The following is a 24,462-nucleotide window of genomic DNA, read 5'->3' as shown; positions in this document are numbered from 1 at the left end:
ATTAACAACCTACTATGATATGAGATTTGTATACAGCATGTGATCTATGTCCCTGCAGGTCTTCAAAATCCTATACCATCACAAACACCAGATGTTTGTCCAGATGAATATGGCCATACAGATGATGCAGATTAAGCTTTACACCACACACACAGTCCTGCAGAAGCAGCCATCAGTAGAAGCCAGAGACTTGCAGATTTCACATGCAGAGTGTCAGATGCTCTGTGGAGCCTCTATGCTGCTTTTTATCACCACTGACTCAAATTTATTAGAAAAACATTGCTCTGAAGCTTATTTTCCCTAAAGATTCTGGAAGAGACACTGCAGATATTTAAGTAGTATTAAGTGTTCCTAATTTAAAATACATTGTAATAAATACAACTATTAAGAGCAAACGTTACAGTACATTTCTGATGGAACATTTAACAATTTTCTATAAATAAAATGAGCCCGATATTCAAATGCTGAATAGCTGGATAGGTAGGACATTCAGCTATCTAATGGCTGCTGAATATCCAGTTATATTCAGCAATTACTATATAGCCGGCTAAGTCACTAGGGGGTGATTTTGAGACTTAGCCAGATAAGTTAACCGGCTAAGTCTAGACATACTATTAGTACGTCTAGACTTAGCTAGATAACACTTATCTGGCTAAGTAGTGTTTGTGTGCGGATATTCAGTGGCATAGCCATGCTGTTTAATATTCTTCTAACTTAGCCAGATAGCTGGATATAGCTTAAGTACTCAGCCGGCTTGCCTTTAAATATCTACCCCAATATTGATTTAAAGTAAACAACTCTTGCTCTTATTTCAAACTTCTGCTGCCATCTGGAGGTTTTGGGAGTGTATTGCATCTAATTTTAATGTTACCTACAATTCTTTAATGCAAGAAACATACCTGCCTATTATGCAACACTGACTAAACCATTGCAGAACTCATGTAGATTTAAATAAAAGAATAAGAAAATAACTTTAAAAAACTGCAGCATTTTATTGAGATGAGTGAAAACATGGATTTCTACTTTGCAGATAACAAGGAAGACAAAATGCAGTTTCAATGCCAGAAATTAGAAAGTACAGTTCATTGTGCATTTAACAGAAGGAGAAGATACCTGTGGCACATGGGCATAAGCCCAATTTCTCTTCAGCTTGAAAAGAAATTAACATCAGAAATCACATTTGGTATTACAATGGCAAAACACACCAAACTGAAAGCACAGCTCCTTCTAGATAGACTGTCACAAAGAGGCCAGAAAAAACAAAATTATATTATCTCACTGCAGTACTAAGTTTTATTACTAGAAAAGTTGAGGGATTTAGAGCATATATTTATAGTTAGCTTTCTGGAAGTTATACCAAACTTTTTTTTGTATCTGGTCTTTGCTACATCTTTCTATGTGATGGTAAAAAAAATGCAATACTGAGTAGTTTAACAAGAGTGTTATAAAAAGGAAGAGTTCTGGAACTTTGGAAATGAATTTCACATGAAAAACAAAATTTGCTAAATGGAAGACTGCAATATTTGGACAAAATTTAGATGTAAATGTACAAAAATGTTTTTAAGGATGGTCACTGAAAGCATTTTTTTCTTTGCAGCAAAGTTGCTCATCATTTAAAGCTTCACATTCACTTGGGCAATCAAAGACAATTCTGTAAGCCTGATCAGATTACTAACTAAATACAGAAGGGAGAGTGAGAAAAAGATGCTGTTTGAAGCCTTAAAAAGAATGGGAAGAAATAACAGAATACTGTAGATTTTGCTTCCTGAGATTCTTAGTACATCATTTCAAAAATATATTACTAAAACAAGTCATATCTGTGAGAGACTATCTGAAGCTAAACTATTCTCCACCTAAACAACAATCAGAATATTCTAATAGCATTTAAGTGGTGCTCTCATCGCCAAGAAAACAAATATTTCATTACCTTGAGGAAATACTTTGAAGTCTTAATTCACTGTCACAATTCAGCAGCAACCTACCTCTTTCTGGGTTCAAGTGGTTTGTAGGAAATGGAAGCCATTACTTTATAAGAATTTCATAACCGGCAAATGACAAATCTTTGCACAAATCCTGAAGTTGCATCAACTACTAAATCAGCCTCTCAAAGAGAATATCCAAGTTAAAAATGTTATTTATGAATTATGAAAAAGGGACGGATGCAGTCACTGTTCAAACAATAGTGGAGGATAATTATTTAGGGAGGTTCCCTCCCCTTCCAAAAAAGGAGGCAGCAAAAACATTTCAGATTTAAGAACTTAGTATGTAATAGTTTCAAATGTATTGGTAGGAGAGTACAGTACTACATAATTAAATTGTTTGTAGAAACGTGCTTATTTCTTCAAATATGAAATCCAATAATAGCAATTTTTTCTGCTTCAATAGCAGAATATGTCCATATTTATATTACTTCAATCTGCTTAGATCAACATCTGTAAAGTATTTTAGAGATTACTTTACTCACGATAAGGTCAAATGCTAGAACTCCTGCTGCCTCTAATTACAGTACTGTTTGTAAACTTAAGTTACTGTTGTATACAAACTTAAAAATATTCAACAGGCTGGCCTATTTTACTGGCCCGATCATATAGATACAAGGTACTGACATAGGTAATATGCACCATTCCAGCATCCTCAACAGTAATGCTCAACACACTGATATGTACCTATTGCCCAGTGTTAAGTTTTTAAACCCTTGCTACATGTAACAAATTCCAGTCCCAAATGCAGGTTGCCCCTAAATAGAGGCACATGTTGGCATCTGTGCTAAATGTTGATAGAATGGAAAGCAAGTGCAAGATGAAGTAGGAAAAGAAGTTATGATTAACTACATTCATAAATTTTTCATAGAAAAATATAAATATATTCCCTGAATCATCTGAAAAGCAGCAGGCCTGCTGTCAACCACCATACTGGTGTTCACCGCAGAACACAACTGGCTTTTGCCTTTGAGGTCATTTTCCGTAACCGTCCAATTCTAGAGAATCCAAGATGTAAGTTCTCATCACTCGGCATCACATTCTCTGTATCCAGATCGCCATCATCATACCTGACTGTCCTTCTGCCTTGATTTCTAGTCCTTATTTTAGATCGTCTTGCAGCTTTTTCAGGTTTTCTATAGCCTATATCCTTCCAGTCATCATCGTGATTTGTACGAGGTCGTTTCTTTTGCCCAGTCACCTTAATGGGTTTGGATGAATTGACTTTAATATTTGCACCTCTGCACATGACTTTTGCTTTTCTTTTCCGTTTTGTATGTTTTTTTTCAAGATAGACACTGCCATCAGAATAAGAGTCCAAGTCTGAAGACTTGGATGAGGAGTCTGAGCCAGATTCTGAGGGTCTTGCAGTCCCTGAACAAGAGGCCTTTCCACACTCAGAACTAGAATGACTACTATTTCCCTCTCTCTTGTTCTTCTTGGACGCTGAGTCTTCAAAATCACTCAAAACCTTTGCTTTCCTAGCATGAAATGCACCATTTTGAGAGCTTGATTTCCTGCATTTTCTCCTCTTCCATTTTCCTGGTTCAGAATCTGCGCCAGTCTCCAGGTCATCAGCTGCCTTATAATTTAGTGCAGAATCGGGCTGATTTGAAATTTTCTTTCTGTTGCTTTCCTGCTCTTGGCATTTTGTTTTGTCATTTTCTGAAGAAAGCATTTTTACTCTGGGAGCTGCAGTGCCAGCACTCCTACATGCCTGTTTATGGCTATTAGTGTGCCAGTTTTTCAGTTTAGCAGTATCCAAAGAGGCATTTTCTTCCTCAGAAGAATCACTAATATACTTCCTGACAGTTGAATTAATTTGACTTGGAGAATTTCTCTCTTCACTTTCAGATCTTGGATCAGTGTCTTCCTCTGACTCATCAAATACAGTTTTCTTGGCTTTAGCAAAAGCACTGCCCCGGGGTAAGTTCCTGCTGCTAATACTTGTGCTGTAGAAACTTGATGCACCAATACGTTTTCCAATGGCAGCTGAAGCAGATCGACTCCGAGAAATCCGGGAAACTGACACTTCTTCTGGGTTCCTCTCTTCACTTTTACACATTGGATTGTCTTCTTCCGACATCTCAAGTAGATTTGTTCTAGATTTAGTAAAAGCACTGCTCTGGGGACATTTTCTGTTTAAGCGTGTGGTACACTTGCTAGAATCCCTGCTATGTTTGTTAACAGTGGCTGAAACATCCTGGCATGGAGAATTCCCAGACGTGGGTTTTTCTTTTAGATCATCCTCTTCACTTTCAGACTTTGAATCTTCATCTGACTTTTTGAATGAGTTTTTGTTAGCCTTAGCAAGAGCACTGTGCTGGGGTAAGCGCCTCCTGCTAATGCCTGTGCTGTGGTCATTTGATTCAATACATTTCTTAGCAGCAGCTGTCGAAGTCTTCCCAAGTTGATTTCTAGAAGAGGATTCTTCCTTCGCTTCTCTCTCATCACTTACAGACTTTGGATCTTTGTCGTCCTCAGATTCCTCAAACAATTGTTTCTTAGCTTTAACAAAAGCACTGCGCCGGGGTAAGTTCCTGCTGCTAATGCCTGTGTTGTGGTCATTTGATTCGATGCATTTTTTTGCAGCAGCTGTCGAAGTCTTCCCAAGTTGATTTCTAGAAGAGGATTCTTCCTTCGCTTCTCTCTCGTCACTTACAGACTTTGGATCTTTTTCTTCCTCAGATTCCTCAAACAAGTGTTTCTTAGCTTTAACAAAAGCACTGCGCCGGGGTAAGTTCCTGCTGCTAATGCTTGTGCTGCAGTCATTCTCCGAGCTAGAGCCTTCTTCAATATCGCTCATACACTTTATCCTGTTAGCAGCCAGCACAGCACTCTTTCGGGGAATTTTTCTACACACTCTAGTCTTTTCTTTCAGTGTTTCACTAGTAGACTTTGCATCTTCTGTGTCACTAACATATCTTCTTTTTCTCGTAGCTTTTCTTCTACAAGTATATCCATTCACCAGAGATCCTGCAACAGAAAGGCAAATCCTATCAATGTATGGTACTAGTAACTAAAAATCTAATTCATATTTCCAGTATAAAATTTTACAATTTCATTACTGAATCATCATTATAGCTGATATACAGTCTCTCTCAAACAGCCTATAGAAAATGCAGGTGGCATATAGGAATCGTCCAGAAAGATCAATAACCCACCTGTCCTTTGATTTAATTTTAGTGATCCTGGTTTGATATGTGGCTGTTACCAATTCCTGCCATGTCATGATGCCCTGATTACCCAAGAGCATTCTCAGCCATTTTCCTCCATAGCAGACTAAATAAAACTGGCAATGGATCACCACTCCCATGAAAAATTTAAAATATATTTGCTGGGGGAGGGAGGGATTTTATTAAACTGCCTAAGGTCCTTTTCTAATAGGGAGGAAAGAGGAACAAAGCAGAAAAATGCTGTAAGACTGGACTAGAAGTATTTCAAGAATTTGTGCAAACCTGCTCAGGAAGTCCCAATGGACTCTAAATCAATCACTCTGAAAGCTAAGGTATTTTCCTTTCAAAATATTTTCTTCAGTAAAGTTTGCCATAAATCCCATATGCTGCTTTCAAATAGTCTACATGCATCTCACATACAAACCACACTGTATGGATTAACCCATAGTCCCAAATTCAGTCCACCTGGTCCACTAACCAGTCAAGTTTTTAGGATTTTTGCACTGAATATGCATGAGATCTATTTGCATGCAATGCCTCTAATGTATGCAGCTAGATCTCATGCATATTGATTGTGGAAATCCTGAAAACCTGATGGAGTTATTACCCTAAGGACAGAGTTTGAGGACCTCCGGACTAAGCACACATCACTGGGTGACAATTTTTCATGCACATTAAAGATTCCAAAAGCAAATTTCAGTTCTCGCACTGAGTGATTTTACCCGCACATGTAAAACTGAGCACTGTCCAACTGAATAAAGGAACAATGACATTCTAAGGAAAGATCTGCAACCTTTAAAAGACAAAAGCTGCTGCAGTCAGTTATTTCTTTTCAGAGATGCTGGAAGGCCTAACAACCACATTTCATTTGTTCCATTGTATTATTTCCTACAGTTTAATATTAACTCCCCCGAGCCCCTCCCCCCAAAAAAGATGCAGTGTTAATTAACAGCACCACATACAAACTAACAGTCTTAGCTGAAATAACCTGCTGGTCTAAAACAATAAAACTGCTTCTCAACGATCCATGAGATTCTCTGTTTTTTCCTTAGTCATACCCTTCTGTGCTCCATAGGTATTCAATCAATACTGGCCATCTCTGGCATTTCCTGCTTCTGTTATTGAACATACAAACAGCTGACGTCTGGGAAACCACCAATACACCATAAGCTGGCAGAGCAGTGCAACATTTAAAGCACAGAAGGAAAAACCTGAAGACAGTAGCTTCTCCTCTCAACCACTCACTATATGACATTTAATAAATCACTTAAGATCAAATTTATAAAGGTAAACTTTAGTACAAAGAATTTTTGTTTTGCTAGACAGTTCCCTCCTTTCTTCTAGCTCAAATTAGAACCAGTGCTGGGATCTTGACACCATGAGCCTTCTTTTAGAACTACCCAGGGAGTTTCCCCCTATTTTAATAGACCCAACTGCCTACTGTTGCTGATTTGGTCATTGCAGCAATGGTCTTGAGGCTTGGAGGTGTGCACCAGGGCTCCTTCCAAACTCCACATCACAGGTTCTAAATCAAGTCTTCAGGGATCACACTTATTGAGCCCTTTTACCCTTTTGGATGAACACTGCCTCTACCATATCCCCAGTCCAGGAAATGTCTGCAATACTTTTTGTTACTCAAAATGGTGATTAGAGGAGAATTTCTATATTTGAAGCTGTAAGCCACTGTGGGTGATGTTGATACATGGAAGTGCACAGCACTGAACCACCAAGCCAATCTGGGACAAAGACATCATAACCATGCCTGAATCACTCTGTATAGAACTTTGGTTGCATGCTGTCTATACCAAGCATGTTTTAAAAAAATAATATACTATTAGGCGACAGAGCTTTTTATGGAAGCAATATACTGATGCCTTCTGTATATTTAGACATGGAACATGTTACAGAGGCAATGTCATATTCCTAAGATGATGGAGGGGCAGAGAGTCTAGTAACTAGCTCAGGATGAACAGACATCCTATACTTTTGGAATTAATTGCACATTTATAGTTTATGCAGATGACTTTTTTCTTTTCAAGTGCTGATCAAGTCAAATGTATTTTCCTTCACTGCCACAAATTATTTTTTAGAAATATTTCAGCTAGCATGCTCCTCAAACATTTTATTTCCTCTCTAGTAACTCTTGACACTTGCTGGCATATATAAAGAAGGTGCTCAGTGAACTAATTATTAGAATCAAATGGTTAAAGTACACAGCATTATGCAAGCATCAGATCTGTGATTTTCAACATTCAAAAGTTGAAATCTGCTATGGTGAAATACTGTCTAAAAACATTATGTGTGTGTTCAGTTGAGACTGGCACTTTTCTCCTGCTCCAGTGGATTTCCAGCTCAGTTAAAACAGTCTTGTTGGGCTATGGCATCAGGAGCCTTTATGGGTTGTTTCCCCTATTTTAGATCATCTCTCCCCAACCCTTTCCAACAGCCCAGCCATTACAATAGTCCTTGGCCAAGGACCACAAACCATATGAGAAACGTAGAGATAGGAATCACCAAACCAAAGAATCCTCTTCTAGCAGTATATTTATAGGACATAGTATTTTCTGCAACTTTTGACCATGGTCAGTTGTACCTGCTCGTTTTTCTTGAGAAAATCTACTCCTCGTTCTCCTCACATCGCTGCCATTTGCTTTGGGAAGACCATTAACTTTGCTTGAATGCAAAGAAACCGCAAACTTCATAGTTTTCTGATGAGCTTCCTCTGAACTGCTGGAAGAGGAGGATGAGGAAGAGGAGGAGGAGGAGGAGGAAGAGGATCCCAAGGATGATGAGAAATCATTTTCAGTTTCACTTCCTGGTAAAATAAAATCATTGTAGAAATACAATGAAAAACAGAAAGCTGTGTTTATGTAGATTTAAAAGAAAGACACATGCAATGAACTATATAAACTATATAAATATATAAATATATATTTATATATATATAAACTATATAAACTATATTAAGATAAATAACAAGGAATCTCACCCCATCCAAGTCAAGATGGGGGTACCACAAGGATCATCACTCTCCCCCACCCTCTTCAACATTTACCTTCTCCCACTCTGTCATCTACTTACTAACTTCAAGCTCACCCATTTCTTATACGCGGATGACATTCAAATTCTCATCCCTATCACGGAGACCATACAAAAAACCATGGCCTACAGGAAAAAATGCCTCTCATCCATCAATGATCTTCTAACCACCCTCAATCTGGTGCTAAATACCAAAAAAACAGAAATTCTCATAATAGCACCGGAGCATTCTACCCCGCCAACATCCAACAACTCTCCTGACACCTCAGGATATTCCACCGCACCTCAAGTCAGAGATCTGGGAGTACTACTAGACAACAGACTCAGCCTTAATAAATTCATAAATAACACTACAAAAGAATGCTTCTTTAAATTACATGTGCTAAAGAAACTAAAGCCCCTTCTACTCTACAGGGATTTCCGCACAGTACTCCAAGCCATCATCCTTACCAAATTAGACTACTGTAATTCACTCCTGCAAGGCCTTCCAGCATACACTACCAAACCACTCCAGATGGTTCTGAATGCTACTGCAAGGATCCTTACCAATGCCAAAAAAAGGGACCATATCACCCCAATCCTCCAGCATCTCCACTGGCTTCCCATCAAATATAGGATTCAATTCAAGACTTGCACGATGATTCACAAGGCATTACATAACATCTCCCCACTCAACTTAACTTTCCAGCTTCAACTACACTCTTCTAACAAACCAACCAGAAGGGCATACCAGAATAGAATGATCACCCAACCTGCAAAATCTACCCTTAGGAAACGCGCTCTTTCCACAGCAGGCCCGTCTCTCTGGAACTCACTACCACCGGACCTCCGCCTTGAACCATGCCATACTACTTTCAAAGTGAAACTCAAGACTTGGCTTTTCCATCAAGCTTTCCCAGAGAGCTAAAAGCAAGAAAAACAAACTTCCAGCCTTGTCTCACAGCATTATTGTAATGTTCATATTGTTTCAGTTATATGTTTCAAGTTGTCTTCTAAGTTGATCTTAGTTGTTTCATAATAGATTTTTTGACTATTATCCATTCATTATATTCGATATGTTCCATGTAAACCGCCTCCCCGGCGATAGTTCTTTCTGTTAAATGTGAACCGGAGTGATATGTATTGTATACAGGAACTTCCGGTATATAAAAAACAAAAATAAATAAATAAATAAAATAAAGCTTCAAAAGTCTACATCAAAAGTGGCATCTACCATGCATCCACTCTTACCTTAGCTAAATTATTTTTATTACTTCTCACCAATATAATATTGCACTTGAACTGTAGTTAAATGGAAGCCATCATATTTGCCCCATACACTGAATAAAATATTACACCAAGTGAGGGCTTTAAAATTCTGATACCAAGAATAGAGAGGATTACAAAGTCACAAGTTACCTACTTCCCATGAAATCAATGACTGTTCTATATACAGTGGTACCATGATCAACAGGACAAACTGTGCCCCCTTTCCCCAGATCCCCCATCCTATGCCTGTTCTGTCTTCAGAAAGAGTTGATTCAAAGTATAACAATCTAATTCTGTACTAGTTCCTAGCCATTGCAGAAAACTGTCACTGGATGCCAAAAATAGTAAAAGGACATTTACTACCACTGGAATACAATTAGAGAAACCTGAAGACAAACAGACTTCAAGATCATCTTGTGTCCATTGTGTCCAGGTTGTGAACCCTGCGCAAAAGGAAAAACCGCATGCACATGAAATGGCATAACAACATATATATCTTTACTATATAATTATACTTCGCTTTAAAAAGTATGAAATTAAATGCATTTTATTTGATGTTTTCTATTTATTTAAAACAAATAAAAATAACTACATCATTTCAGCTTATTAGAGACAATAATAGTGATTGGGACAAAACTTGAAAGTCCACAAGAACTCAAAAAGCTCTTAAAAAAGTTTTATTCATTTATAGAAGCTAACATCTTAATGAATCATGCTCACAGGACCCCCCGACACGGACCGCGTTTCTATTAATTGCATCAGGAGGGACCAGATCTCAGTATAGTTAGTGCAGGGACTTATTGGTGAGGTCAGAGAACAGCTTATTGACAGCAAATAACTTCAGTGGGCAGGCACCGTACTGTTCTCAAATAGATTCAGGGAGGAGATCTCTGCAATAGAGTACAGCAAGAACAGTTTTCATTAAAACAATTACTTAAAATTTGCAAAATCTGGACATTATTTGCATTATACTTACTCAGTCACTCTTGGCTGATAGCAAACAAATTTGAACTCAGCTTATAAAACCTTGCCCAAAAGAAAATGTTTGCACACAGCTTGTTAAAAATTAGAGGAAGCATTGTGTCCATTGATCAGTTATATTTCTTTTCATTGATAAGCACCTTGCAGCACTTCTAAGTTGGCCTCAGCAAGATCCTGCACCAAGCATACAGGAAGGGGCAGAGCTGGGATTAGGACTCTGGACTCGTCTGCAGACTTCAGGCTACATTTCAGAAAGATTCACTAATGAAACTACCGTTATTTTTCGCTCCTTAAGACACACTTTTTTCCCCCCCAAAAGTGGGGGGGGGGGGGGAAACGTCTGTGCGTCTTATGGAGCGAATATAAAAAAAAAATTAAAAATGTAACAAAACCCCTGCCCTCTCCTGACCCTCCCCCCAGACCTTCCAAATTAATTTACTACAACCCCCCACCCTCCTGAACTCCCCAAGACCTACCATAAGTCCCTGGTGGTCCAGGGACTTTTGGCAGGTCTTGGGGGAGTCAGGAGGGTGGGGGGTTGTAGTAAATTAATTTGGAAGATCTTGGAGAGGGGTCAGGATGGTGGGGGGTTGTATTTAATTAATTTGGCAGGTCTTGGGAGGGTCAGGAGGGTGGGGGCTGTTAATTTAAAGTGTTGGGATGGGGTTTGTTTTTTTTTGGGGGGGGGGGTTCCCACAGAATTAGAAAGACAAAAGTTTTCTGATCTGGGGAATGGACCGAAATGGCCCTCCCCAGACCCAAAAACAAAAAATGTTATGCACTCCCCTAATTTGCTCTATAAGACGCACAGACGCCCGGGGACAGAGCCGGCTTAGCACAAATTTATTTATTTATTTATTTATTTTTTAAAATTTTCCCCTCTGAATCTGAGGTGCGTCTTATGGAGCGAAAAATACGGTATATCCCAGTGAGAGAAAGGTGTAGTAGATGTTATATTAAGAAAACTAAAAAAAGTCTCAAACAAGAAAGGTTAAAGCAAGTTTGTTTACCATAAACAGGGTTCTCCATAGAGTGCAGAATGGATTTGCTATGACACATGGTAAATGTCATCTGACAACACTGAACGGACCCACCTCTCTGAGCTCATTAGAGCTTTTTACTCTATTGAGCATGTATGGGAGTCCCATGCATGTGCTGCCTTGTGACCCTCTCTATCAATTGCAGAATTTAGCTTTAGCTACTTAGTTGACTTTCTAGGGAGATGGGTGGGTATTAAGCATGGCTAATTCATCCTCCTGTCTACAGAGAACCCCATTTACAGTAATCAAACTTGTTTTTTTATCAATAAGCAGGGCTGAATTAGCCATGACACATGGAAAGTCCCCATTTGAGTGCTGTATGGCAGAGCACTTATCAAACAACCTGGACTCTCCCACATTCTGTGAAGAGTAGACTACTGGGTGAACAGGCTGTGCAAAACTACTTTCTCACAGTTAATGTCACTTCTAGTGAGATCATCCAGACAATAATATGTGAACTGATGACCAAGTTCAGCTTTGTAAATGTCTAATAGAGATGGCTTTTAGGTGAGCCACCGAAGTAGCCATGGCTCTTACTTGATGAATCTTGACAGAGTTTGTGATCTGAAGGTTAGTCAGAGCATAGAAATACGTAATATGGTCTGCTAGCCAGTTAGACGTGCATTTGGCAACAGCCACATCTAGTCTATTGAGATGCTAGGAGAAAAAAAGCTGATGCACATGATGTGGTTGATTATTCTCTTCAGATAATAGGCTAAGGATCCCTTTACAGCAGAGAATGGAAGGCCTTCTCTCCTTTAGGTGCATGAGGCCTTGGAAAGAACGTGGGCAGAACAATTGAACCAGATGGAATGCAGAAACCACTTCTAGGCAGAAACTTAAGATGAATGTGGAGCATTATCCTCTTGTGGAAAACAAAGTACAGAGGGTAAGCAACCCATGCTTGTAGCTTGTTTAATATTCCTATTATTATTTATTATTATTTTTTTATATACCAAGTGATAGCAACTATGAATATTATTTTTCATGTGATAAACTTCAAGGTAACAGATTTGAATGGCTCATTGAGAGGTTTTATCAGCTACAATAAGATGATGTTAAGATTCTATAGCACAGGAGGTTTTGCAACCAGAGACTTCATATATCAGAAGCCCTTCATGAATCTTGATACCAGAGAATGAATGGAAACTGCATTTCCACCAATCTGAGGGCAGCAAGCAGTAATGGCACAAAGACTAGAAGAGTAGAGGGAGAACAAGTTTTGAAACAGATCTTTTGGAGTATAGGCAAACAGCTTCAGGGAGCTTGATGGACACCAAGATGAGGAAATACTTCCATTTAAAGCTATACACTCTTCTGATAAACTGCTTCCTGGCTGAAATCACAATATCCTCAACTTCCTTAGATAGTGACACCAATGAGACTATCAAATGCTCAACATCCATGCCAACAAGTTGAAGAAGGGAAGGCTCAGATGACCCCTCTCAAGTTAGTAGAGCTGGATTACATCCTGGGAGATCGGTGGGCAGACTGACCAACTGATGAGACAAAAGAACCACACTCATCTGAGTCAAGCTGGAGCAATGAAGAGAAGTGCCCGGTCTTTGAGTACATTATGCACTGACCTTGCTATCAACAGAATCAGAGGAAAAGCATGTAGCAGATATGCATCCCATTTTAGGAATAGATCTGAACATGCTTTGAAGAATGCAGCAGATTTTTGTCAATTTTTCTGTTGTGAACAAACCCATTAACAGGCAATTCTAGAGGTCAAATAACCTATATGCCACACCCTGGTCCAGGGAACGCTCGTTTTCATAGATTCCTGGCAGAGAGTCAGGAATCCAAGACCCTTGTTTGTTCAGATATAACATTGCCATTTGGTTGTCAGTTTGGAACAGAATTCTCTTTCCATGAAAGAGTTGCGAGAACTCTTAACACATACCAAATAGCTCATAGCTCCAAGGTTGATCTGGAATAGGCGTTCTGCTGCCGCCCAAATCCCCTGAATCAAGAAGCAGCCTGGATGAGGTAGAATTCTGAGGTGCATCCATCTCCTGGACCTTAGGATCTGGTCAATCAAAAGAATATTTCATCTCTAAAGTTATGCATTCGAGATGCAATCAGAGCTGATGCAGCTGATCCCACATAGCAGAAGCCTCATTGTAGAGCTCATGTTACGGCATGTCACGTGGACCACATACACTGCTACTGCCATGTGCCCAAGGACAGCCAGATTGTTCGGGCCTGTACTTGATCCATCTCCAGCAAGATATGGTCCAATGCTTAAAAGACAAAACATTTGATCTGGATGGAAGGAATGCACTCTTGATGAGTCTTATCCATGCCCTGATAAACTGGATTCTTTGAGTAGGGATAAGGTTCATCTTGGCAGAGTTCAATATGAAACCTAGTGACAAGAATCTGGAGCAACTTCTGCAGGGAATACAACACACCTGCTTGAGAAGGTCCCAATGTCAGATACTCATTCAGGTAAGGAAAGAGACAGATACACTGATAACGGAGGTGTGCCGCCACTATTGCTAGGCATTTCATTAAGACCTTCAAGGTCATCAAGAGAGTCCCAAAGGGAGAACCTTGAATTGGTAGTGAGAAAAATTCACCAGGAATCTGAGGTATTTCCCATGAGGCAGATAGATGGGTACATAAGAACATAAGAAGTTGCCATGCTGGGTCAGACCAAAGGTCCATCATGCCCAGCATCCTGTTTCCAACAGAGGCCAAACCAGGCCACAAGAACCTGGCAATTACCCAAACATTAAGAAGATCCCATGCTACTGATGCAATTAATAGCAGTGGCTATTCCCTAAGTAAACTTAATTAATAGCCGTTAATGGACTTCTCCTCCAAGAACTTATCCAAACCTTTTTTGAACCCAGTTACACTAACTGCACCAACTACATCCTCTGGCAACAAATTCTAGAGCTCTACTGTGCATTGAGTGAAAAAAAATTTTCTCCAATTAGTCTTAAATGTGCTACTTGCTAACTTCAGAACCAAGGCACATATCTAGTTTCCCTCTTGGATGAAGGGTAGGATGGTGTGGAATGCATTCATTTTGAACTTCTTGTTCAGCTATTGTAAATGCAGGATTGGTCCCAATCCCTCTGACTTCTTGAGTATAAGGAAAAAAAGCAGAAATAGAAACTCTTGCTATGGGCTTTGGGAGGGACAGGTTCTCTCACTTGCTGGCTGAGAAGCAACTTCATTTTGAGTTGGAGCTGGGTTGAGTGAGATGGATCAGGACTGACGGCAAAAAGTCAATGCAATGCTGTGAGACTAGATTCCACAATTCTGAGGACCCAACGGTCCTCAGTGATCTTCCGACACTCTTCAAGAAATTTAAGAGTCCTCTTTCGAAACACAAGGGTTGATGCCTGAGGTTGGGTCTTATCGATAACTAGATCCAGACATGGGCTAGGCTTGTTGTGGTGTCTTAGGCTGTATGATATCATACATCAGAATCCTGAAGCTCCTGTTGTGGCAGTGCAGGAAAACAGATGTTGCTTACTTGTAACAGATGTTCACAGGACAGCAGGATGTTAGTCCTCACATATGGATGATGTCAGTGGTCGGAACCCTGTTACGGAAAACTTTTCTGTCAAAGTTTCTATAAAGCTTTGACTGACACTGGCACACTGAGTGCACTGAGCATGCTCAGCCTGCAATTATCCCTGTGACCACAGGTGTCTCCCCTCAATCTAGTCTTATAGCAAAGAGCGCAAGCGAAACTAAAATAATAAAATGTATGTAGACCCAACTCCATGGGGTGGCGGGTGGGTTTCGTGAGGACTAACATCCTGCTGTCCTGTGAGAACACCTGTTACAGGTAAGCAACATTTGCTTTCTCACAGGATAAGCAGGATGGTAGTCCTCACATATGGGTGAGTACTGAGCTGAGGATGCCCGAAAGTGCACCAAATGCACCCAAAGACGTGCAAAAGGCACAATGACGGGGGTGGAATTTGGTAAGGAGGGCATCCTGAAACCCTTAACGGGTTGGTGGAAGGATGTTGGGTAGTTAAACCGAAAAGAAGATGAGTAGATGGACTGGCCAAACATGGAAGCATGCCGGCTAGTCTTATCTAAGCCATAATGGGCTGCGAAGGTATGGAGAGAGCTCCAGGTCGCAGCCTTACAAATATGTACAAGCGGCATCGGCCGAAGGTGAGCTATTGAGGCTGGTACGGCCCTAACAGAGTGTGGTTGTAGTGAATTGCCTGCTTGTTGGTAGGAAAGAGAGATATAGACTGTCAATTAGGAGGAATAGGTCTGTTTGCCCACTGGAACTCGCAGCTTGGTTTTTGCCACAGAAGGAAAGAGTTAGGTGTAATTCCTATGAAGTGTAGTGCAGTCTAGATAGAATGCAAGTGCACTTTTACAGTCCAAGGAGTGGAAAACCCTCTCACCATGGTGAGAGAGAGGTGTTGGGAAAAAGTGGGCAGAGTATATTCTGAGTAAGGTGAGATGCTGCGTCTTAACTTAAGAAGGATAAGAAGTTGAGTACGTAAAACCACTCGGCCACAGAGGGTCGGGTGAGTATGTAACAAAGTGTGGAACTCACTGACCCTGTTGGCAGAAGTGATGACTACGAGGGAAAGAATTTCCCATGGCATAGAAACATAGAAACAACGGCAGAAGACCAAATGGCCCATCCAGTCTGCCCAGCAAGCCACGCAGTTTATCCATTTCCCCCCCCCCCCCTTTTTCTCCCTCCCACCCGTCACTATTGGCTTCCAGCACCCTCCGGCCCCAACTCCCTTCCACCCCTCCACCAATGCAGAGAGCAGCGCCGTATCCGCATCCCAGTGAACATCCAGCTCAATCAGGGGTAGCAACCGCCGCAACAAGCAGGCCACACCCCTGCCCCATACTCTTACCCACCCCTGCTTTGTTTGTTTGTTTTTTTTTTGGAGATGGCAGCCCTCCATCCCTCCGCTCCATGAAGGTGGAACACCAACCACTGGCATCCCGCTCTGTGAATGCCTCTGTGGCTACTGCAGCTCCGTGCAGTGTTTTGTTGCCTGAAGGTGTAACACCAACTACTGGCCACTGGCATCCCGCTCCGTGAATGCCTCTGTGGCTACTGCCGCTCCGTGCAGTGTTTTGCTGCCTGAAGGTGGAACACCAACTACTGGCCACTGGCATCCCACTCCGTGAATGCCTCTGTGGCTACTGCCGCTCCGTGCAGTGTTTTGCTGCCTCCTCTTTATTTACGCCCACTAGACTTGATGGATCCACAGTGTTTATCCCACGCCCCTTTGAAGTCCTTCACAGTTTTAGACTTCACCACTTCCTCCGGAAGGGCATTCCAGGCATCCACCACCCTTTCCGTGAAGAAATACTTCCTGACATTGGTTCTTAGTCTTCCTCCCTGGAGCCTCAGCTCGTGACCTCTGGTTCTGCTGATTTTTTTCTGACGGAAAAGGTTTGTCGTTGTCTTTGGATCATTAAAGTTTTTCAAGTTCCATGGCAGACTGTTCCATGGCAAGTTCCATGGCAGACTGTTAAGTGAGAGGAATGGAAAGGCTCGAATGGGGAATGTATGAGTCTTGTAAGCACTAAATATAGGCCCCATTCCGTAACCAGTAAAAATAGAGGTGGCTTAATTAGTGGATAACCCATGGTAAGCTGACTCAGAAGGGGTTGAACCATTAATCGGGTATCCCCACGCCCAAGTGGTATGCCAATTGGAACAGAGGTGTACCCATGTGGAGGATGTCTTGGGAGCAGAATCCGAGGGAGTAAGAGAAAAAAAGAGTGGTGTGGAAAAAAAGGGGGTAATACCCTTTTGTATGCGCCATGTGGTAAATCATGCCATTTTGAATGGTAAGATTTATGTGTGAAGGTTTTTGTGACGCTACCAGTACCTGAGAACATCAGCGAGTCCATGATATGAGACTGACCTGTGAGAAGGCGAATTGGTTACTGGTGTGATAAATTGAGAAGTATGGGAAGCATACTGGTTTCGGCCAGGACGTGGGTCTGAGAAACAGTGAACCCCGTCCCGGTACAGCCTAATAAGAGTGCTGGCTATGAGAGGCATCGAAAGAGACACATAGAAGAGGCCTTTGTTGCAGCAAAGGTGTCCATGTGAACGCATTCGAGACATGTGTAGGGAGTAGAATCTGTCCACCGTATGATTAGATTCAGACGCAGATTTTTCTCGCTACACATGTAGTCCGAGACCATCCAAGAGGATGGAAACCTATATGGAGGTGGTCTGCTAGTGCGTTCATACGTCTGTTAGATAAGTGGCCCGGGGATGCATGGAGTGAGCAAGGGCCAAGGGTAGAGCTGCGCAGCTTCCTAGCAGAGCAGCTAAGAGGTTGTGCGTGCTTGTGTGTTGGAAATACCACATTGTCACTATGCTGTGTCTGTATGCATAAAGGATTGTTGCAGAGGCAGTAGTGGAAGGCATAAAGGCATAACTCATGGCTCGAAGCTCCAGGAAATTGATGTGAAACTCTGCATGGAGCGGAATAGACGCATATTGGGTTGAGAAGATGTTAGTTCGAACTCTGCAACCCTGAGTAAATGCGAGCATGAGTAGGACCAGCCTAGGTTTTGGTTCTAGATCTGCAATATGGATCAGGGACGAAAGCGGTTGAACAGCTTAGATCCACTGATAATTGAAATTTCACTGAATCTTACTCATAGCAAATCTGGACCTATGAGTAAAGTGCATGGTGAAAAAATCCCGTGGCCCAGCAATGAAAGAATTGAGGGGCTGAGGTTATGTTGTATGCGCGCAGAGACATATAGGAATTTGTTAGAATGTCTGCGCGGTTGTTGGACAGGAAGTTCGTTGCGACTGTGGTGTCCAGAAGTGTTCTATATGGGATTTATGGTAGTTAACAGCAATCCCAGGTAGTAGATTTATAGTGAGTCATGAAGAAGAGAGAGCTCCCTTGCTTGGATTGACTGTCCATGCAAGGAAAAGCGTGAATGATGTTTTACTCCGTAGAGAAACAGCATTCACTGCTAGTGATTTAATGAAATACCCAAATTGCCGAAGCTGGAGCAACCGGCAGAGCTTGGGATTGTAATACTGTTGACTCACCATGAAGCACATAGAAAGATTAGAGAAGAGAGGCAACCTACTTACTGTGGTATGGAAGTATGGTGACAAGAGATACCATTTTACCTGCAACTTCTGAAGAAAGTTGAAATTTCTGAGGTCCAGGATGGGTGGAGAGTTACTACTTTCTGTTGAAAGAAAGAATAGTGAGTTTAAAACTCCCCCCCCCCCCGTGCTTTGAAGCGTCCAGGGGACTGTACCCTGAACCTTGGTACCAAGTGGGGTGGCCGCTCTGATATCCTTCAAGTTGAGAGACCAGGAGGTGTCCAACTGGCGGGGCTGACGTAATCTCCCACGGGAGTGTGAGCGGTAAAAGTCTTACCCGCATTTCTGTGTGCTGTACAAGAAAACGTCGAGACCTGTCGCCAGACCTCGAGGTGGATTTGCAATTGAGGCAGTGTTTGCTGAATCTTGTGTTTAGCAGATCAGCGAATGCATCTGGGATTTCGGTCCTTAATTAGGAACCAGAAGTCAAAGTATTAATCAGTACAGAGTCCAGTTGCTGACAACGGGAGGATGACCTGATGCAATCCCAAATGATTGGTAGAGAGGTTCTCTTGGTATTGTGTCAGACATAGCTGGCAATAGCGATATGTGACACTAATACGGTTCTTGGAAGACAAGACTACCTAGAACCTTTCGAACCATATGGCCCGATTTAGAGAACAGGTCTCAATGGGATTGTCGCTGAAGCAGGATTAGAGTACTTACCATACATCGTGGATCGCAGAAGGACGAGCCGGTGAAGATCAATGGCTCCGTGGATTTCAGGAGGCATTGAGGGACAGCCGACTCAACTCTGTAACCTGGTATGGTAGCACAGGTACAGAGGAGACAGGCTGAGCGTGTCTGGCGCTACCACAGTAATTTGTGGAGGGTCAGAACCCCGCACCAGTGTCTGTGGGGAACGCCTCGGGTACAGGGGAGCCATTATGACTCATGAACCCGGCCCTCTTTGCAGCGGCTCGATGTATCGTGATGCCAGTGCAGAATTCCTCGGAACTCGGTCCTGTCATTCTGGAGCACCGCCAACACTGTGTGGAACAGTGGCGATGGCAGTAGCAATGTTGCTCGGCCCGAGCATTCTCCAGCACAGAGTAGGATAGCACCGATGTCTTGGATGACGTCTGTGGCGGATGGTCACCGTGCCGATGACAGTGAGTGCCACGGTGCTCAGCCCGGTCTTTCCCCAGCGCAGAGGTGGATGCCCTCGCTGTCTTGGATGGTGAATGATGACGGACTGTCAGCATGCCTGCACTGCTCCTGGCACTATGCAGTGTCGTAGGCTGATACGTGGCTTTAGTTAAGAACCCAAAGCATGGAGCACTGTGTTTAGGCGAGGGCATTGCGTGTAGGTACTGTGTCAGTATTGACGGTATCGATGGCGGCATAGAAGTGGCCTCAAGGGTATCATCAAAAATATAGATGAAAAAACGTCGATGGCCCGGGCAGAGCAACGTTAACCGTGACGGAGGCACCGACAGCATCAGCGTAGATATCGTTGGAAACAATGTGGCATCGAAGAATCGAATAGACATCAATGGCATCTGGAAATTGATACTGGCATTGATGGAATCGATGCCGCTTCAATGGATGGAGACGGCGCCGTCGACACCAACCCGGGCATCAACGACATCGATGGAACTGACGATGGCACCGACCCGAGCATCGATGGCATTGATGGAAAAATCAGCACCACGGATTAAAACATTGATGGCACTGAAAGAATCGATGTGGGGATCGATGGCATCGACGGACTGCGGGGGGAGGGGTGTCGATGGCATCGAAAAAGGCAGGAGGGCCTGGATGGGGGTACCAACGGTAGCGATAGGGGCATCGACTGCACGAAGGTACCGAGGTATGAATTCGACAGAGGCCCTGGTGGCAACGGTAACCATGAAATCCCTTATCCCACTAGCGCTAATAACCAGGCAGAGGGTCACAGGAGGACACTTGCAGGCTATGTGGGGCTAACTGTGAAAACATAGGGAGAGGGAAGGCCGCAATTCGGTTGGTAGGCTGGGGAAACCGTAGTGAGGCGATAGGAACCGACCGAAAAACAGGGCATAGTACTCACCGAGCGTCGATTAAATGTACGCGAAGGAAGACCCGTGCAGGGAAAAAGCGTTTGTGAAGTAAAAGTTTAACTGTTACTGTGAGGAAAAATTGTGAGAATTTCTCACAGAGCTCCTAACCGCTATGCTTACTGCAGAGCGTAAAAAAGAAGACTGAGGGGAGATACCTGTGATCACAGGGATAATTGCAGGCTGAGCTTGCTCAGTGCACTCAGTGTCAGTCAAAGCTTTATAGAAACTTTGACAGAAAAGTTTTCCGTAACAGGGCTCTGTCCACTGACGTCACCCATATGTGAGGACTATTTATTATTTTATTTAACAGTTTTATATACCGAATTTCTTGTAAAAGGTTACAAATCAATTCGGTTTACATTGAAACAGAAAACAGTGCCTCAGAGTGCAATTACATTGAACAAGGGAATACAGAACTAGGATCAAGAAATTGATGAACAAACCAAGGGTATAACTCAAAAACTATGTTAAAAGGCTTGTAGGGTTGTGATTAGGTTTGAGACCTGTTATTGGCAAATGACTTTGGGAAAGGGACTATAGAAGGACAAATAGTGATCGTCTATATCGAGAGCAAGCAGGAAAGAGTCCATGGACTACTAGTGAGTGAACTGATTTAATTCAACTGGCATCTGATTTAAGCAAAGGCCTGCTTGAACAGCCAGGTTTTGAGTCTTTTCTTAAATGTAACCGGGCAATGTTCAAGTCTGAGGTCTGGAGGAAGAGAATTCCACTGTGTTGGTCCTGATGCTGAGATGGCTCTCTTTCTTAATGAGGTTTTTAATGGGGGGACTTGGAGGGTGTCTTTATATGCTGCTCTTACCGGCCTGGATGGTAAGCGCGGTCGGAGAGGGATCTTGAGTTCAAGCGGGGTGATGTTGTGGAGAGCTTTGTGGGTAATGGTGAGAGCTTTGTACAAGATTCTGAATTTGATAGGGAGCCAGTGGAGGTTTATCAGGATGGGAGTAATGTGGTCCCTTTTTTTGGTCCTGGTAAGAATTCTGGCTGCTGCATTTTGCAGCATCTGTAATGGTTTGATAGTATTGGCAGGTAGGCCGATCAAGAGAGTTACAGTAATCTATTTTTGAGAAGATGATTGCCTGGAGCACTGTACGGAAGTCATGGAAGTGGAGGAGAGGTCTCAGTCGTTTTAATACTTGAAGTTTGAAAAAGCAGTCCTTAGTCGTGTTGTTGATGAAACTTTTGAAGCTCAGTTGTTTATCCATGATGACTCCTAAGTTTCTGACTTGGGGGGAGAAGGTAGGAAGTGTTGTAGAATGAAGGTTGGGCAGTGTGAGATTTCCGTCGTGAGAGATGAGAAGGAGTTCCGTTTTGTTAGTGTTCAGGATCAAGTTGAGGCTGGATAGAGGCTATTTATAGACTTAAGGCAGGTATCCCAGAAAAAAAAAAAAAAAAAAAGGACTACCATCCTGCTTGTCCTGTGAGAAAAGGGCAATACTGCTGAAATTGTCAGAGGGGCATTTCTGGAAAAAAGGGGTGGCTCTTAAAAACAAAGTAAGGCCATTTAGAGGAAGAAGGCGGTTTGGCAAATGCAGATAAAGACTGAGGGGCAGATTTTAAGAGCCCTGCTCGCGTAAATCCGCCCGGATTTACGCGAGCAGGGCCTTGCGCGCCGGTGCGCCTATTTTACATAGGCCTACCGGCGCGCGCAGAGCCCCGGGACTCGCGTAAGTCCCGGGGTTTTTCGAGGGGGGCGTGTCGGGGCGGGGCCAATCGGTGCTGCGTTTTCGGGGCGGGACGCAGCGTTTCGGGGGCGTGGTTTCGGGCCGGGGCGGTCCGTGGGCGTGGCCGCGCCCTCCGGAACCGCTCCCAGGTCCCGTCTCAGCGCGCTAGAGGCCCGCTGGCGCGCGGGGATTTACTTCTCCCTCCGGGAGGCGTAAATCCCCCGACAAAGGTAAGGGGGGGGGTCTAGATAGGGCCGGGGGGGTGGGTTAGATAGAGGAAGGGAGGGGAAGGTGAGGGGAGGGCGAAAGCAAGTTCCCTCCGAGGCCGCTCCGATTTCGGAGCGGCCTTGGAGGGAACGGCGGCAGGCTGAGCAGCTCGGCGCGCGCCGGCTACACGAAATCAGCAGCCTTGCGCGCGCCAATCCAGGATTTGCGCGGTTACGCGCGTATCTACTAAAATCCAGCGTACTTTTGTTTGCGCCTGATGCGCCAACAAAAGTACGCTAAGGCGCGCTTTTTGAAAATCTACCCCTGAATGTACGCATGCTTCTCCATAAGCTGTGCCATAGTTTTCTTCACTTTTTTCCTGAAGAGACCTTTCCCAAACCAAGGGACATCAGCTAACTTGTCAAACGTCCTTGTGAAGTCCACTAGCTCTCAACTAGGCCATCCCTTGTGCCTCATTGGCTGCGAAGGAGGATCTTGCCATGCTGTCGAATGGAGAAATTAATTACCTGATAATTTCATTTTCCTGTGTAGACGGATGGACTCAAGACCAGTGGGTTTATGCTCCCCTGCCATTTGATAGAGAAGGAGCAAGCTGATGTCACAGTATAAATAACCCTGCAGTGACCCCAGCCTGCCAGTATTCTCTTCAAAAGTAACTGTGGACAGACTAGCAAAAAATGATTAAAAACAGATAACCAGAACTCTACTCAACGAACCATAAACACGGAACTCACATAAGATTCAACATTCCCCAAGCTAGCGACTGGATAAACGCTTACCAGTAATCCCTTGGGACCCAGAGCCCCACAGGACTATCGACACACTCATTTGACAGCCAAGGGCGAGAAGCTGAGTCCACGTCGCAGCTCGGCAGATATCGACGGAAGACAACAGACTAACCTCCACCCATGACACTGCCTGAGTCCTAGTGGAATGAGCCCTAATTGGAGTAGGCAACAGCTTTCCAGCATCCACATATGCAGTTGTGACCACCTCTTTAATCCAATGAGCTATAGTAGCTCACAAAACCGGAGTGCCCTGCTTACTCCTGCTGTGGAGAACAAACAGGCGATCAGTCTTTCAAAAAGACTCAGACCTCCAGATACTGCATGACAAGACGCTTAACATCCAAGGAGTGCAAAAGGAGAAACTCTTCCGCATCCCTGACCTTACCCAGGGATGGCAAGGAGATGAACTAATCCAAATAAAAGTTAGAGTCTACCCTTGGCAAGAAGAATGGAACAAATCGCAGCTGTAATTCCCCCGGAGTCATCCGAAGGACAGGCTCCTGGCAAGAAAAGGCTTGCAGCTCAGAAATCCAATGCGCAGGGCATATAGCCACCCAGAAAACGCTCTTCAAAGTCAACAATGGTAAAGAAAGGCTGTGCAGTGGTCGGAACATAGGACAGGCCAAAAGGTCCAGCAGCAAATTAAGACTCCACAATGGAACTGGTAACCTCAAGGGAGACCTAAGGTGCTTCACTCCCTTCAAAAAAATGGCCACATCAGGATGAGACAAGGAAACACCATTAACCAGGCCTCTGAAACAGGAAAGAGCTGTAACCTGCACCTTCAGGGAATTAAGGGCCAAGCCTTTATTCAGTCCATCCTGTAAAAAAAAAAAATCCAGAATGAGAAGGATCTTAGCCGAACGAGGAAGAACACCCCGCTCTTCTCATCAGGCCTCAAAAACTCTCCAAACCCGCATATGAGTCAAGGAAGTGGGAAAACTTGCGAGCGCGGAGTAAAGTGGCAATCACCGCAGAGGAATAACCATGCTTCAACATGCGAGCCTTCTCAAGGGCCAAACCGTAAGACAGAATAGAGTTGGATCCTCATGAAGAATCGGCCCCTGTTAAAGCAGATTCATATGCAGTGGAAGACGAAGGTGGACCCCCACCAGGAGTTGTTGCAAATCCACATACCAATATATATTAAA

The 24,462-nt window shown here is 43.1% G+C and overlaps 1 protein-coding gene across 1 annotated transcript in view; it reads right to left on the bottom strand.

Annotated features, from left to right (window-relative positions):
- Positions 1 to 968: 968 nt before the first annotated feature.
- Positions 969 to 24,462, bottom strand: part of BRWD1 (bromodomain and WD repeat domain containing 1) — a 282,561-nt gene continuing 259,067 nt past the window's right edge. The window contains exons 39-40 of the mRNA XM_029577859.1: positions 7,749 to 7,970; positions 969 to 4,955 (exon numbers count right to left, since the gene is read on the bottom strand). Coding sequence (XP_029433719.1) covers positions 2,920 to 4,955; positions 7,749 to 7,970 — 2,258 coding nt within the window. The 3' untranslated portion in view covers positions 969 to 2,919. The remainder of the gene's footprint in view (positions 4,956 to 7,748; positions 7,971 to 24,462) is intronic.

This window comes from Rhinatrema bivittatum, chromosome 15 (assembly GCF_901001135.1).
Source record: "Rhinatrema bivittatum chromosome 15, aRhiBiv1.1, whole genome shotgun sequence".
Lineage (NCBI taxonomy): Eukaryota > Metazoa > Chordata > Amphibia > Gymnophiona > Rhinatrematidae > Rhinatrema > Rhinatrema bivittatum.
Note: the sequence above shows the minus strand (reverse complement) of the source record. Positions and strands in the feature narration are given on the sequence as shown.